The sequence below is a fragment of the Thunnus maccoyii genome, chromosome 1 (assembly GCF_910596095.1).
Source record: "Thunnus maccoyii chromosome 1, fThuMac1.1, whole genome shotgun sequence".
In the NCBI taxonomy this organism is placed as follows: domain Eukaryota; kingdom Metazoa; phylum Chordata; class Actinopteri; order Scombriformes; family Scombridae; genus Thunnus; species Thunnus maccoyii.
In genome coordinates, this window is record NC_056533.1 from 17,973,114 (window position 1) to 17,990,931 (window position 17,818).

A 17,818-nucleotide genomic window follows, 5' to 3' on the forward strand; every position below is an offset into this window, starting at 1 on the left:
TTCTTGAACTCTTAACACTATAGGGAGAACCTTAAGGGAAAACAGTCATCAAAGTCGTTCAACAACCTTGAAACTGTATAGCAAGAGCTTGGATAATTCAAGGTTGATTTAATGATTCAAGCCTTTCTTAACCATTTCTCATTTAACTCAACCTTCACACCTCAGAGTAATTTAGTAGAGGGAGAAAGTATAAAGATGAACAGAAATATAATAGGGCCGGGAAGAAGACTGGAAGAATTTGATACCAAGAATCAAGTGGTATTTAGAGACTTACTGTAACAAGAATGGATCACAAACAACAAAAAAAGAGCAAGAACTGCTTATCTACCAAATTGTGGCACCTTTTACAAATCAATGTGATAAATAGGGTTGTCAAGTTTCATTGCCATTAAAAGTGGTCACAAGACACAAGATTCATTATGACAGTGCTGGTGAATTTGTGTAACCTTGTAGGATTTATTTGGCCTTTATTTTGTCATCTTATAAAAGTCTAATGCGATGACTCATATTTTCAATACATTTCAAATGTCTTTGTGATTGAGAAGAATTAACTTTATGGCTGAGAGGGCTGCAAGTCACCAGCAATATCTTGATAGTTTGTAATTCACAGTAACCTTGCAATAATCCTACAGTATATGGCTTTATCATGATGTTCCCTATGTGTTTGATCTTCCTTGCTACATGTGGAGATTATCTAAGTGGGGATGTAAGCTCAAGCCATGCTCCATATCACAAGTGGAAGCAATAAACAGTAATAGCTGTAAATCTGGCTGTAGGTAAAATTATAACAAGGACATAAACAGTATGTTGTTTTTTTTCCAGTGGTGTTTGATAAGCCCTTGTCTTGTGTCCTCTCAGCGGAGTGTGGCGGTCACATAACTGGAGCAGTGTCTGGACGGATTCTGTCTCCAGGATACCCTGCCCCATATGACAACAACCTCCACTGTACCTGGACTATAGAGGCTGACACTGGCAAGACTATCAGGTAAAAGAAGAAGCAGTTGGATATGCACTGAAGGCACTGTGATTATGATGATACCCTGCATTTATCTGATTGAGTTTTGGTTCGGCATCAAAGGAAACAAGCCATGAAATGTTTGATAAAGAAATAAGACATTACCAGATACACTAATAAGTGCAGAGTTGCTTTGCTCCGGCTGAGATAGGATTAGTTTACTGGCTACTACTTATTCGTAATGTCTGATGTAATATATGTTGTAGTATTTGTTTTGTTGTTTGGTTAAATGTTGTGTTTTGATATTTATGTGAAACAGTCAAATTTCAGAAAAATATTCTGATAATTAAGTCAAATCAAATCAAATGATATAGGACGATTCTCATATGATAACAACGTTCACTAAACAAACTATAAAACGCTCACGAGACTGTCAGGTAATAATATTTTCAGTAACTATAGATAAATGTCCTCTGTCAAAGCCACTGCTGTGTCAGAGAGTACACCACATTAGTCATTATGCCACCATCATGTTTCCCAACACATTGTGGCTACTGCTGACATTTGTGTGTTTGTGTGTGTGTGCTAGTATGAGCTGTCTATTCTCAGCTCTACTTCATTGGATTTGATATTGGACATGAGTTTATGGTAAACCTGTCAAATAAAGAACTGTTGTTAACGTTTGTATTGGATCTCTGTGCTCCTGTGTGTGTGTGTGTTTTTTTTCTTTTCTTTTCTTAGCCTTCACTTCATCGTCTTTGACACTGAGGTCGGCCACGATATCCTGAGAGTTTGGGATGGTCCATCTGGGCCCTCGGATGGAGGGATCCTGTTGAAAGAGTGGTCAGGTCCAGCCTTGCCTGAAGATATCCACTCGACTTTCAACATACTCACACTGCAGTTTGATTCTGATTACTTCATCAGCAAGCAAGGATTTTCTATACAGTTCTCAAGTAAGTAGCCTCATCTATAAATCAAAAATGTTAAAATTTGGAACTCGCATGGAGGATAAAATACTGAATGACTGACACTCAAAAAGTGTGCTATGATTCTGCAAACTCACTGATTTGGGTGGTCTGCCCCAAAATATCCCCCAGATCCATTTATGAAGGAAAACCAATTACTGAACTAGCAATTAAATTAGCTAATTAACAAACTCAGCACTCATCACACATATAGTTTCTTAGTTATTATATAAACTTCATTTTTATTGGCTATAAGGGAATTAATCTGGAATTAATACTATATTTAACAGGATTTCCGAAAAAACCTTAAGCCAAAGAATCAAATGAGGGATTTAATATCTCACTCCGGGACCCAAGCTCACTAAGTACTTAATGGGCCCACCACCACCAGCAGAGACCTGTGGTTCAGTGTTGGTTATAACCCACAGTTTAGGAAACCAGGAGATACGGTAACAAAACTATGAGCGCTGCTTAATATCATGCTAGTTAGTTATTTAACAGCATCATAAAATCCTTCTTTGAGAGATGGTAGATTGGTAAAATGGATTAATAATGGTCTCTAAATCGGGATATGTAAAGCATACCTTACTTTAGATACATACTTCTTAGCATGTGGTCGAAAGCCTGAAGGGGTTGTTAAATAATTTTATCTGTATGACCATCAAACCATTCATATGTGTCAAATTATACACACATTATACACTTGAATGAGAAAGTGTGTCCAAACTTTTTACTGGTACTGTATATGCTAAAAAAAAATTATAGGCTAATTGACAAAGTAATTTTTATTCATTTTAAGGGTTTTGAACTCATGAAATTAACAACTATTAATCCAGTAAGATTTTAGTTTTTTCATCATGCTCACTCAAGGGGATGCCAATGAACACAAACTGTTGCTGCTGTTTCTTCCTTTTTTTTTTTTTTAAAGGGCAATTTCTACAATATCTGTTCCCTTTGGGATGGTCATTGCTGTTTGAGCCACTAGACACAAAAATGTCTCTGCACCGTCCTATTAGAATCATTGACCAAAGTCACTGCGATCCACTCTTGCAGCAAAATCAATCAGGGAGCACAATGAGTAAGAAAACGTAGGAAGTGGGAGACCATCGTACCTTTACAGCTGCTTTTTCACATCAGCTCACTCACAAACACACACACATGCGCTATCCTATGTTCGTTCATACGCATAGCCATTTAATTACCAACCCAATTCTTTCACAGACCTATGCACCCCCACTTGCTCTGTGTGCACACACGCGCTCCAGCGCACACAGTTGTTGGAACATTAAGAGATGTATATTTCCAGTCATAAATATTTACATCCAGGCCTCTCTTTCACTCTCTATCGCCCTCTCACACTCACACATTTTGTTTTTTTCCCCATCCTCCTCACATTTAAAACAATAAATATTTGCACTCACTAACATACTAATCAAAGCACTCTTATTCCATTACTATGGTAATGACACCTTATATTTACCTCTGTGCTGATTTACTAAAGCCAAGGTAATATCTATCACTACACTAATTTATGTAAAGCAAGGTTTGTAGATTTATTGAGTGAGGGCTTTTTAGGGATGATGCAACAACAAATTTAATTCTTTAATATTTTTTTTCTCTCGTTGTCCTTTCTCATTTCTCTCTCTGTGTCCTTGATGGAATAAACACTGTTTGTACTGGAAATATATAATAAACAGGATGTTATAACACTATGTTTGGCTATACACCAGTGGTTGGAATATTTATGCAAAAGATAATTTATATGTTCAGTGTGGATTGTAATTCATAATACTGGCTTCCATGCCCACATCCCCTATTGTTATCTATTATTTTGGCCAAGATTTGATCTATAATTTTCGCTGAATCTGGAGCTCCATGACTAATTGATGAGTCTACTGTATAATGAGAGTTCAAGCAGTGGCAAATGCTGGCTTGCCTATCCCTTGGCAGATGATGTAGATCAGTAGTTCCCAGCCTTTTCTGCATGTGAGCCCTTAAAATGAAGCCATTACTTCTGGCGACTCGCTGTTGCATTTGTGTATGGGTTACAAGCAAATGGACCAAAAAGTAAAAGTAACTGCTTGAGTAATTAAGTAATTAAATTAGAGGCCTGATGATGAAAAGGTAACAGTGTGCAGTAATTCACAACAAAAAAGGCAAAGATTACAAGAACTGAAAAATATACATATTTTTTCTGCTTTCCCATCTTGTTAATTGTCTCATGACCCCTTAGATTTATCTGTCCAACCCCTGGGTTGGGAACCACTGACATAGATAACAAATAGGAATACATTTTATTAAATACATTTTGCTGTATTTTAATTTTAGGTCATGATATTAGCTATTCACCAACCTTTAAATCAGATTATATCCTACACAGACACATATTGCATACTGTACCAATTTTGATTAAAATAATTTCCATTTACAAAGGTATGTCAATGTCTGTCTCTCTTTGTCTTTTTCACCCTCCAGCCACTACAGCAACGACCTGTAATGACCCAGGCATCCCTGTAAATGGTTCTCGATACGGGGACAGTAAGGAGCCCGGTGACAGTATGACATTCCAGTGTGATCCTGGCTACCAGCTCCAAGGCCAGGACACCATCACATGTGTACGGATGGATAACAGGTTCTACTGGCAACCTGATCCACCAACATGTATAGGTAGGTTTACATTACTTTGTGGATTTACTGACTGCCAACCTGAGATTAAATTAAATAAAAATAGGAGATAGAATATGATGCAGTGGTCTGATGATAGATGTTAGTGAGTTAATTAATAGTATTAATTAATAGAAGTTATATTGCACACAACAAATGTGGAGTAAATATAAAAAAAGCCACTGGATAAAGATTTTCAAATACTGTCCATCAGACAGCAACACTTTCGCTGCTTCCTCTAATGAATACATCTTGGGATGGAAGACTCAACACAAAACCTCTGGAGATGGAATGATTCACAGTTATATCTTAAGTCTCAAGTGTAGAGAGTAAACAACAAACATGACAGTTCAGGTCCCTTGGGTGCCCCTGTGTTGTTCTACCTGTCTGACATACTTCTCTGGGGGCAAATCAACTGAAGCTTGCTGGTAAGGTGATCTCCAATCCTGAATGGAGCTGCTGCTGGTGTGTAAGATGGTCTTCCATATAGCAGGCTAGGAGTGGAGGATATGGCCTTAAAATGAAATCACGATATTGCAATGTATTTTTGAGACAACAATACTTTTGACAATATGGCCTACTAAACTACAATATGAATATGATTACAATAAAATTGTGATAGTATAATTTCAGCTGATGTGGTCAGATCTATATCTGGTCTTATAAATGGTAGTTTCACAGGATGTTTTGGAGGAGCAGACATAGAGGCAGAGCTGTGGCCCTGTGCTCTGACTTAAAATAACTCATTGGAGTCACTTGTGTAAACAAACCTGCTGTAATGACGTTAGTCAGCTGAGTCCAGCTCAATACCAAACTTCAGAACTAACTACAACTCAGCGCAGACCATATTGGATAAAACATGTGTCCAGCGGGGGGTTATCAAACTGATTTAAGCTTGTTGTTTGATTGGCAGGGCTGTCTGCTCTCCTCTACTTTTGTGGTGACTTTTTCCTCCCACAAACCCCTCCTGAGTGTGACTAACTGCACTGTTAGTATCTACTCTTCGCAACTTGTAAAAACCTGCTCTTTAAGATCAAGGAGAAGTTGAACAGGTGCTGAAGGAAATCTGATTGAGATAAGCATCAAACACTGTTGCTTAGGGCCACAGAAAAAATCAACACGGAATATCAAAACCTCCTAAACTCAATTTTTGCCTGGGTGGCGGTGACGGCCAAGCTTTGGATGAGGCAAGAGTAGGATAGAAGGTGGACAGGAGAAGAAGCGTGGAAAAAAAGTCAGGTCGTATTAGATTTTTTGCAGCGAAGGATGATTCAGATAGCAGTGACGGGGGTTCTTGTATCAAAACTGTTAAAAAACCAGAGCTTGTTTGCTCTTTTTCCCTATATCAACACCATCAGGCCCACCTGCTGCTTAGAGCCCAGTGAGCTTCCACATCCCACTCGACACCTCGTTCACACAATTCTCTGCAGTTTGTTTTCTAGTCTCCCACTTTCAGGTGTGCTTTCCTCCCTTTATTTTCCTCCTCAGCTTCCTCTGACACACTTGACTTCCTCACTGAAGGAAGCAAGTGACTTCCAGCCCTGAAGCCTGTCTTTTTTGAGTCAGAAAATGCAGGAATAGCAGAGTCGGAGCAAAAAACGGTACTATATATTTGAGGAAGAGCCCTTCAGTGTCCTCACCAGCCAACCTACAAATTCCAATATGTTAGCTTGAAATGAACTAGTAGCACTTGCACAGATTTCTCTGACAGTACTTTCTGACATTGGTAGAAGGCTTCTGCTGAACAGTAGGTCTGTACTGGGGGATGAAATGCATGAAGTTCTTTTTCCTCATTAACTTAAGTGCCCAGATTGGTTTTGTCTTGCATATGAAATATGTCAAGTTAGTCAGGGTTGAGTAGAGGAGGGGGGGAAAATCACAAAGAGATTACAATGAAGGTGCCAAGCTGCTGGATTTTTAACTATGCACATAGCTGAAGGTGGGATGGAAACAATGTGAGCAAGCTGATGAAAACTCCTGCAGCAAGTAGCAGGGTTTCCACCCCTCAGCTTGCAGCAAAGTACTACAGACATTTGCCAAAGACTTACACCACTGGAAACTGCAAAACCAGCTCTCTTTCTGTTGCTGCTCACCTCCTCTTTATCAGTCTGCACTATCGGGAAGACCTCCAGCATGGTCACAGACACTAGTAATTTGCCTTGTAACCATGCCTGTGAAACACTTTATGCTTTTCTCCTGATATTGCCTCTGACTCTTTGCCAGTGACCTCATCTTTTGCATGGCTGTAGATAAAATGTAGGACTTAAATCTCCCTCTGCTTTCTCTTAGCTTTAGCACCCATGTGCTTCTCTCTTCATCACTCTTCACCTCAGGTGTTAAATCCCTGGGTGTTCAAAACCTCCTAAGATTAAACCAACATTAAACACAATAGTCTATTGTGTAAGTGCATGCTTGTGTGTAAGTGATCTGCAACTGTTAATGCCTGTGTTTACCTCTATTTCACTGTTGTTTATCTGTTCACACCCACCTGACACCCCCAAGACACCTCTTCATGTTTCAAATTCTTCCTTCACATCACTTAATTGCTGCTTGAAAGCACCTATCTGTCTCTCTCACCAATATCTCTTTCCCGCTTTCTGGCTTGTTGTGGGATAACAGGACCGCTAGGGGCGATTCTCTGTGCTAACTACCCTCAGCCCTACACTCTATAACTAAATCTCACAATCCCTCTTTCTCTCTTTTACTCTTTCACCCTCTCCAGCTATCTGTGGAGGTAATACCAGCGGCCCACCAGGGTTAATTCTCTCTCCTAACCTACCCCTGCCATACCTCCCATCACTAACGAACTCTGTTCCGCTCCACCTACCTGTGGGGGTTATACTGTATGAGTGGTCAGTCAGGGGTGATTCTCCTTCCAAATTACCCCAAGCCCAATGCTGTGTAATCATCTTTCTTTCTCTATCTCTCTTCCCATCTCTCTCCGTTTTTCTCCAGCAACCTGTGGGGGAAACGTCAGCGGCCCCTCTGGAGTAATTCTGTCTCCCAACTACCCCCAGCCTTACCCTCCGGGGAAAGAGTGTGATTGGAGGATCAGAGTCAACGCTGACTTTGTCATTGCCCTCATCTTCAAAAGGTAGGCCACCTAAATTTAAATTGCGGCTTTCTATAGTATGTGCACATGAACACTTGTATACAATGTAACTAACTTGTAACATAAAATGTTTTTCAAGTCTTATACAAGTGGAACTTTTGTCTGCCTCCTCCCTGGCCCAACAAGCAAGAGAGAGAGAGAGAGAGAGAGAGAGCAGTGGTTGAGTGAGCTAGAGAGTGAATGACGAGAGCGAGCAGTGATGGCGAGAAAGACGCCATGAATCAGAGTAATAAAATGTTATTTTCTGATTGTTTCACAGCGGTTACGTTCCAAAGCACAAATAAACACACCCACTCTCTGCTCTGCATGTGTGTGTGTGTGTTTCGGTCAAACAGACACACCGACAGCAGAGGAGCAGCACACATCAGCGCTCTGAGCAAAGCAGAGGAGGGAGATGGAGATATAGGGAAAACACGGAATCAAATAAAAACACAACAATGTAACCTGGTCGCTATGCTACACTAAGGGAGCAGCAACAAGGCCTCACTAAAAGTCAGGGCAGAGCAATGGCCTCACTGATGACATTCATTTTTAATTAGTTCACCCAAAAACCTGAGAAAACATAAAAATTTAGGGTATTGGACTTTGTCCCCTAAGCACGTTTAGTTTAAGTTTATTTTTCAGTGTAGGCTTTGCTTTGCTCAGTGTAGCCCATCAAGGGTCAAAAAATGTCTGTGTTGTATAGTCAATGGCCCCGACCAGTTTAGTCTAATCTTAATTAACACACAGTTAAGGATCACTGGGGTAACATATAAACCTATGGAGGTTGAAAAAACTGTAATAAACATTAAATCAGTCTAAAAACCGAGGGAAAATCTAATCCTAACATGACTAATTAAAGTAGTTTAATGGTTAAAAAGCTACAGGCCAGATAAATAGATTTTTTTCCCCCTGGAGTGTCACAGCCTTTAGCTGCACTTAATAGCCTAAATCTTTCAATCAGACATTTTTCTTTTTAGTTTGTTTATCATTGTGAACTTCCTATAAAATCTTAAAGACATACCATGGATTGATCTGTGCAGGAACTTTTTGATTATTAGTAAAAGAAATATTGGTCAATTTCACACATAGAGAGAAACATACTCAAACATCATTCACTCTTTTTGAATTGATATGGGAGGTGAAATAAATGTGTAAATGGAAAGTATCTCTGACAATTTCCACGTGTTGTTTTTTTGGTAGTAGGGCAGTGTTTATTTGCATTTCAAGTCCTGATTGTGACTTGGTGGTGAATATTTTACATGTCACAGTGGTTAGAGGCTTATGACTAAAGCAAAAGTGAAGATTGGAGTTTCACATGTAGCAAAGCAGATAAAAGCAAAGCGGACTTTCTCCAGATTGCCAAAGGAAAAAAAATGACCCAAATTTGGCTTTGTGTTTTTCAGCTGGAAAGATAATTCCCTTCTGTTGTAACAATGACTGTTTTTTGTATTTTACTTTTAATTAAGTTGTATTGATATTGGTTGTTTTGTGAATGTTGTGTGTCATTTCTTTGTCATCATTTATCTAATTTTAAGCTAGTGCTGGAATTGTGCTTTATAAGCTCAGCTGAAATAGACTTCACTTGACCCAATAACTAATGACTCAATCTTTTGATCATTCTTTGAGTCAAATCACAGCACAATTCTTGTTTCTCCAGTGAAGTCAGAACTCATTTTGTGTTATCATGTAATGGTCATTTGATTGTCCATATCTAACTGATTCTGTTTTTATAGCAGTGCTGAAGTGTATCAGCCAGAAGAAGATTTATATTCTCTGTAAAATAACCCAAAGTGATAATATGTTCTATAAATGTACTACACTGACTACTTATAGTTAGAGGGAAAGCATATGAATTTTCTCAAAATTAGAGCACTGGCTGTTCTGTGGCTTGTGTACTGTATATTTCAAGATGTTTAATTCATCACTAAACAAACTCAATTATAGCTTCTCAAGTTAGCTTGATTAGTCTTAATTTGCATTCAACTCTCAACTCTTAACAGACCATTGAGTAAAACCTTTCTTCGGTCATGAGAGGCTATGGCGCCGTCCCATTTCTGCTCAATAAGATCTTTATGTTCTTTTCATGACACTTAGTAGCTTTAGCATCCTAACCCAGAATGTATCACTACTGCAAAAGGTATTAGCACAGATCACTTTAATGCTTTGTCAGTGCAGAAGGGGCTTACATGCAGTTAAGCCCATTCTGCACCAGATATAAACACAGGGCCTTAACTTGAGCATTCTTAACTTTGTTAATTATTACTTAAGGTTTTTTTTAAGTTAAGCAAGTCTTGTCACAAACACATCTTCCACCCAAACCCAGATATTCATGATTGTCTTCTTGTGTCTTAAAGTAAAGCGAAACATTAGAAGAAGTAGGGGACACATCTTGTAAATATGCCATATTAATTTGGCATTTCTGAATTTAAATAACATAACATTTTGATTTGCAGAACTGTGTATTTCCTCATGCCTGTGCTTGTGTCATGTACGTGCGTCCTTGTGTGTCTCTTTGTGTTAGAGCACAAAATATAAACTGGGAATTGTTCTTCGAAACACTGCTCTTCAGCACCCCTGGCGCTGGTGCCGTTATGCTGCTGGAGTTAATACCACTTTCTCTTATGCTCTCTCTCTTCCTTTGCACACACACACACACATGTGCGTGTGCATGCACATGCACATGCACACGCTCATATTCTCACACAACACACACACACAGTTAAGTCCTAAGACATCAAGCCAAACACTGAGCAGGATGGTTTAACCAGACAGGTGGAAGTCAGAGCTAATATACACACATACTCTGAGAGCAAACAGAGATAGGTGTCTATACGTATGTCTGTGTGTGTGTGTATGTGTGTGTGTGTGTGTGTGTGTGTGTATATGTGTACGTATAAATTTGTATCTGTGTGACAGGTAGGAGACAAGGCTAACATAACGACTGTCAGAGCAAACATTGAGTCAGGACTGTGTGTGTGTGTGTGTGTGTTCTTAAACTTTTACCCTCATGAGGACCAGATGTCTTCACGTATGTATAGAGAAATGAGGAGAAGCTGTCAAAGTGAAAACCAGCAAAACTTTTACAAAGAAACATGCATTAATGGCTACTGTAGGCTCAGGATGCAGGTTCAGTAGCAGCAGGTTGCGAAATCAGAAATGTGTTCTGCTTGACTTAACAAATCAAAATGTGTTCACACACATGTATCAGATAGACACAAACACATATTCACACACATACTGGGGGAAAAAAAACAAAATATATCATAATATGCCCTTTCATGATGAGAAAAGGATGATTAACTTAATATTAAAACGCCACAACATGGCTGCTTTTGCTGCCGCTCACACATTCTTATATTTATGAAATATTAATGAAACAAGAGTGTTTTTGACTATATATCACTGTCTTAAATTCATGAAGAAAAATACAAAAACAAACTTTGAGAGCTTTCATTTTTAATGCAGTAAACACATCAATAAAACATATCAAACACCTCAAAATGAAGGTAAGAAGATTAGCGGATGATTAAAAGAAAGGTAGCACAAACTCATAGGCGGTCGTTAAATGAAGCAGTTTGAATTTAACACACATCACTGGATCAATTGTTCAGAGAATTTGAACAATAAAACACACACTCACACACAAACAATACACAATCAGTCTTACTAGATTCTTTAACCTAAGTTTCTCTGTTTTGTTTTGTTTTTGTAACCCAGTTTTAACATGGAGCCAAGTTACGACTTCCTGCACATCTACGAAGGTGAAGACTCTAATGGGCCATTACTAGCAAGTCTCCAAGGCAACCAGGCCCCAGAGCGGATAGAGAGCAGCGGTAACAGCCTCTTCCTGGCATTCAGATCTGACGCCTCACTGGGCATGTCTGGGTTCGCCATCGAATATAGAGGTAATTAAACTTAGAACTTTGTCTTAACATAATATCCTCATACATTTTCCAACAAGGTCACAGTTGAGGTACTGTAATTCTTCTTAGATAATGACAAAATGTTTTAAAACAGTCTAACCTGCCAGAATATTGATTAGTTGTGATAGTACAAGTTAAGCAAGTTGTACTATTACTATTAGCAATAGTAGTATAATTGGTTGTAGTAATACAATTGTGTTGGTATAGTAGCAGAAGGAGTAGCAGTAGGGTAGCTGTAGTATAAGTAGTAGTAGTAGTAGTAGTAGAAGTGCAGTATTTGTAGTGTTAGTATTGGTGACAGTATTGGTAGTAGTAAGGTTGCAGCAATAGTAATCAATAGTAATCTATTGCAAAGGAGAACTGCACTATAGGCTTAATTTAGTACAGAGCTTCATTAATAAACCAGACCATCTTTTTTCAAATTGTCTAAGAGTATTAGCTGTGCTATTTGTCCACATGAACTGGAGGACAAATCAATGCTGTATTACATTTCTAGCAAATAAACGTACTTGATAGTTATTTGCAGTTTGTTCTGTACACTAAAATGGAAAACAATCATTGTAACTGAACTCTGTGTTTATGAAGTGTAATGATACAAATGTCAATATAGGAGTATTTGTTGGGGAACCATGGATAATATTTTAAGCTGCCTATTAATCTCACCCTCACATCAGAGGGTTTTTCAGTTTAAAGGGCATGCTGTTCTATGTCAGCCCATGAGTTGTTTACTTCCACAGATTGTGACTCATCCTGGTTTTACAGACGTTGCTTGACTGGCTGTGATTTAACAGCTATAGTCAATGTGGAACTGATGAGTAGTTGTTTGACTGACTAGAGACTAGATTTGCTCTGTCAAGTTTTATAAACCCTCTTTTTTTCTTTGTTTCTCTCACTCCATTTATCTCTAATTAAAAAAAGATTATCTCCCTCTCTGTTGTCTGTCTCATCACGCTACCTCACACCTCTGTACTTTTGTCATTAATTCACTACCTTTCATCTGCAATCTCTCTAATTAAAATACAACCATAATCATCTCCCTGTTTCACTTCCATCTTGCCCTCCACCTCGCTCTCTCTGTCAGTTTTCCTCTGTCATGCCCAATATCTCATTCTTACTGGGCAATCACAGAACAGCAAACAATCTGGCCAGAATGATCTGGCAAGAACCAGTAGAGTTTTTGACCATCTTAAACTCCTGGTGTTTATTTTCTCTTCTATCCCTGTCTTCTTCTTTCTCTCTTTTCTTCCCTCTTCTCTTTTACCCTTATTTGGTCCTTCCCCTCCCACAAAAAGATCTAATAGAAGCTAATATTCAATATGGCCTGTGTTACGCGCCTGTGAAATCCCCCAATGAAATCTGAAATTTTCCTGTATTGGTCTACATAACAAATTAAAGAATGTTTTGGACATTGTATAAACGATATATGTATCTTAAGCCCATTCATTTTTTTAATAAAATTGTCAGGAATTTGCCATGTAATAAACAGTACTACCACAGAGAGCAAACCATCACAGTGCCTTCTTCTGCACCACGAAGAGGCTGAGGTGTAGAGTCTAGTGCTCCCAGATAATTAAATTATGAAAAATAAAAACATTTTGTTTAATTTTTGTAATATTACAAATTATTTAAGTCTTGATTTTGTTGAGTAACACAAACTCTCTCCATTGTCCACAGAAAAACCAAGAGAGGCCTGTTTCGACCCTGGTAACATTATGAACGCCAGTCGGACAGGTTATGACTACAAACTGGGATCTCAGGTGTCCTACAACTGTCACCATGGCTACACAACAGTGGGCGGGGATACCATCACCTGTGTCATGGGGAACGATGGGAAGCCGGTGTGGGACAGGGCTCTACCATCATGTAAAGGTAGGAGAGACACATTAAGAACCACATTTAACAAGCACATGTAACAGATGATGGAAAACTCATGTTGGGCAATTTGCGCTTATGTCAAAGTACAGATAAAAGACCTGCTTGCACATATATAGTATACCCTAGTATTACCAGTATTTATGGATGTCCAACTGGTTAAGCTGCATACTATTCAACTGCAAAATCTGCAGTTTGATTCGAGAAGGGGACGTTTGTTGCATACCCCTCTCTCTCCCCTCATTTCCTGTCTGCCTCTATACTGTCAACTATCCCCAAAAACATTTTTTTTTACTGAATATTCACAAGTCATACTCAACACTTGTGGTAAAAATTTAGGTGGCAATACCATGCAAAAATCTAGTGACTGATTTATTAAAACCTGTTTAAATGATGTGTGACTTACCTGCAATTCTGTGTGTGTGTGTGTGTGTGTGCATATCGGAGACTGAGAGTCTGTCAGGGATTGGAAGGTTGAACTGTCTATTTGATTGACGGCTCACAGAGCCAAGGAAGTGACACCTGCCAAACTGCCATTCAAAGTGTATATGAGCTTTTGTGAGTGTGTGTGCGTGTGTGTGTGTGTGTGTGTGCGCGCGCGCATATGTGTGTGATGTCTAAAGTGACAGAGACCTGACCTAGTGACATGCGGGTAAAAATTCAAATAAGCCACAGACCAAGGTAGCAAGACAAGGAAGGAATTTTAAAATGAGCACAAAAGAAACACACACAGACTCACACACATGGGCAATATACACACACAGACACTTACTTATACCTCTTAACACTTTGAAAAAGGCTCCTGTGAAAGTTCTGTTTAATAATGTCTGAGAGACAGTGAAGAGGGGGGTTGGGTGTGTGAGAGAATAAAGATGAGATAATTGCACTCAGAGCAGTTATTTGAGAACAGCAACAGCGAGAAAAAAAAAGTAATTTTATCTCATGTTCAGATTCATCTAGCTTATTTCAAGATAATACTGCCACTTATCAATTTTAGATGTGTTACAGTTACTTAACCAACTTCAACTCTGGAAAGTTCTCTCTAGCTAGTCTTTGTCCAGCTGTGGTTTTGAACATGCAGACGCTATAATCTGTTATTCAGTAGCATAAAACTGAGAAAGAAAAATAACTTTACTCAGTCTGTATGTATTTTGAGAGATACATCTGTATGGAAATCTCACTTGTTATGTTAATAGACAAGAAAAATGCTGTTATTTTATTACTTTGATGTATTAACACGTTGTTTTTGTGCTGAATCAGTGAACTTCAAAATCATTTTGCAGTGTTTCCAGTCAGTCAGTCAGCTAGTCATTCACCAAGATCAGGAATGAAGAAGTCAGTTAGTCCATCAGTCTTTTATGCTGTAATTTAGTGAGTAATTTGGTACATTTTTGGTTGAGTTCAGTGAGGCATTTCTAGTGTTTGGTAACTTAAACAAACCATCTTTGTGGACACATAAACAATATGTGTTCATTAGCAAATGGGGTAGCTGAAATTAATTCACTGTAATATTTACCTAGACACAACAATGTATTTATGAACAGAAGCCAAGTATTGATATTTTAGACACATTTGAAGGCTATTAATGCAGGACCACATAATGGCCCTTTATCAAATAAAAAATGATCTGAAACTCTGAAAGGCTTCAAAGTTCATCTGGTAATGGATTCATGTTTTTGCTATAATTGATTTTGACATAATTTCCTCATAACGTGTGTTTTATGGGAAAAAAATGAATACATTGCACTTTTTACCTCTAATACACAGAGAATAATTGAACATTAAGAATTACTTTAACATAAAGAGATTGAATATGTGTAACACAATGACTATGATCATATTGACGACTCTGCTTAACTTTTATAAATTTCAGAATTTGTCAAAAATAAATGTATACATTCACTTTTTTAGAGACTGAGTTGCACCTGGTGTTTTAGTAGTTTTTGATTGACCCACATTTAAATCATATGAGGCACGCTCTTCATTGGATGAGTTGTTTGCAGTCTTGAATTTGGTTCCTGGCCCAGGCCCTTTCTGTGATCAAAATACATGGCTTGATCATTTGAGATTGCTGTCACCTGTAGTATAGGACGATTCACATAACCAAAGCAGAACAATTCAACTAAAGACAGTCCGACACAGTAATCCTGCTCTTTTCCTCCCTTGGCTTGTATTGCACATTGAATTTTTTCACCACATTGTTAGGGAAGTTTTTCTGTCTGTCTGTCTCTCTGTCTTTGGGCAGCTCCTGGGGCTTTTAGACCAAACTCATTAGACAGGGTGAGACCTCTTTAAATAATACATCTCCACTTACACTCCCTCCGTCTCCTCTCTTCTTCCCTTTCATCCCCCCCACCAACACCCCCCCCAACACATTCTGTCTTCTCTTTCCTTTTTTCTGTAACTACTTTTCACTATCCACGCTCTCTTTCTGTTTTTCATCCTCTGCTTCTCTCGCTCTCTCTCCTATTCTACCTTCCTCCCACCTCCTCTGTCTGTGTCTGATTTACTCTCTATTTTTCTCTCACCATTTCTCTCTGGCTCTCTCTGCCTTTCTCGCTCTCCCTCTCTCACACACACACAGGCGCGCACACACACACACACACCTCCCATCTCAAACCGCTCTTTTATTGGTTTCCATGGTAACTAAGAGCTGTTGCGAGAAAGAAGGAATTCTCCATGACTGTTGATAGGGTTGTGTGTATGTGTATGTGTGTGTGAAACAGAGGGAGAGAGACACAGTGAGAAAGAGACGTAGCTATTACAGAGTGCCGCCTAGAGGCAGTTTTCATGCACACACACACACACACACACACACACACACACACGCACACCAAATACAGTATACCACTTATGCTTTTACAGACAAACATACTTGAATGCTCAATCTTTGAATACATTATATGTTTGAATATCCATTTAGCACAAATATACTGGATTTAGAAAGCTGGCCATGTTCTGAGTATGTGTTTGTGTGTGTGTGTATGCGTGTGTGTCTGCAGTCTTGCTCTACTACATTGTTATGGAACATCTATGTTGTAATTATGGGGATCAAAACAAAGTTTGTTGATTTTTTTCTGTCAGGTAAGATTAAATTATCGATTTCTTCGCTCAGAAATCGCCCATTTGGCTCAAGAAAAAATAGCAACACAGAATGCTTGTGTGTATTTTGAGGATTTTTACTGTTTGCATTTTGAGTGGCAGTGGCTCAGGAAAGTTCAAAATACTTTCCTTCCATCATCAACTCCATTCATTTCACACAGTGTTAATTTAATCAGTGCGACAACATACTCTCGTCTTTGTTGCTTTACTTTTTTTGCTCACTAATTATTCCCACTCTTCCTAACAGATTACTGTTAAGCTATCTTTAAAAACAACAAACACAAGTTGAAACATGCAAGGAGTGTTGATTTTCATTGACTTAACCTAAAAAAACTATGAAAGAATTAAGTAGAAAATAAAAACAGTAGATTGATGAGTTTGACATGACTCTGTTATTGTATTGATGGCATTAGTGTTGATATAATGCTACAGCGGATAAATCCACCTCTCCGTTTTTACTTTTTACTGCCGTTATTTATTTGAGCTGGCAACGTCATTATTAAAATACTAGCTTTTATTTGAGAATTATAGTATTATTGTTATATTATTGAATATCTGAGATGTTTCTTATTACTGTTCTTAATGTTTTGGCAGTGGTCATTAACCATGCATGGTCATTCAGGTACACCTGAGGTTTAGGAGGTTGTCTGCTGCCATTGCTGCTGTTGTTCAGGTGGTGTGTGTCTTGGCTCTTGTTGATAAAGGCTGTACGGTACAACGTCGCAAGTGTGTTTACAGGCTATAAGTGGCAGAATGCTGTTCATTTATGTGCTATATAGAGCATATGAAAAAAAAATTGATGTACATTCTAAGGTAAGTGGTCTGTGTTTCTACACATTGAACACACACATCCCACACACACACACACACACACACACACATACACACACACTGTATATATCCAGAAGTGATGGTCACTCTTACAAATGACAGCCATGAAATTTGTTGTTTTGCTATTATGTCTATGACATTGGCATGTGCATATACACTCACCGGCCATTTCATTAGGCACACCTGTGCAATCTAATGCAATCCAACACAACAGCTCTGCCAAAAATTCTACATTTACGAAGCTTATACATCTTCAGTTTTTGTTGACATTGTCAAAAAGGTGATAATTCTACTTCATATTTATTATTTGAGGTCATAGTGGGAAGTGCTGTACAGGAGTGCATTATACTGAAAAGAGTTCCTAATATTTTGCCCTGCTCATGTATGTTAATGGAGTGGACAAAATATTACG

The 17,818-nt window shown here is 38.5% G+C and overlaps 1 protein-coding gene across 1 annotated transcript in view; it reads left to right on the top strand.

Annotated features, from left to right (window-relative positions):
- The window catches only part of LOC121900087 (CUB and sushi domain-containing protein 1-like), a 431,770-nt gene that overhangs the window by 326,076 nt on the left and 87,876 nt on the right, over positions 1-17,818 (top strand). Inside the window, exons 27-32 of the mRNA XM_042416050.1 lie at positions 859-985; positions 1,697-1,908; positions 4,396-4,587; positions 7,540-7,678; positions 11,396-11,583; positions 13,276-13,470. Coding sequence (XP_042271984.1) covers positions 859-985; positions 1,697-1,908; positions 4,396-4,587; positions 7,540-7,678; positions 11,396-11,583; positions 13,276-13,470 — 1,053 coding nt within the window. The remainder of the gene's footprint in view (positions 1-858; positions 986-1,696; positions 1,909-4,395; positions 4,588-7,539; positions 7,679-11,395; positions 11,584-13,275; positions 13,471-17,818) is intronic.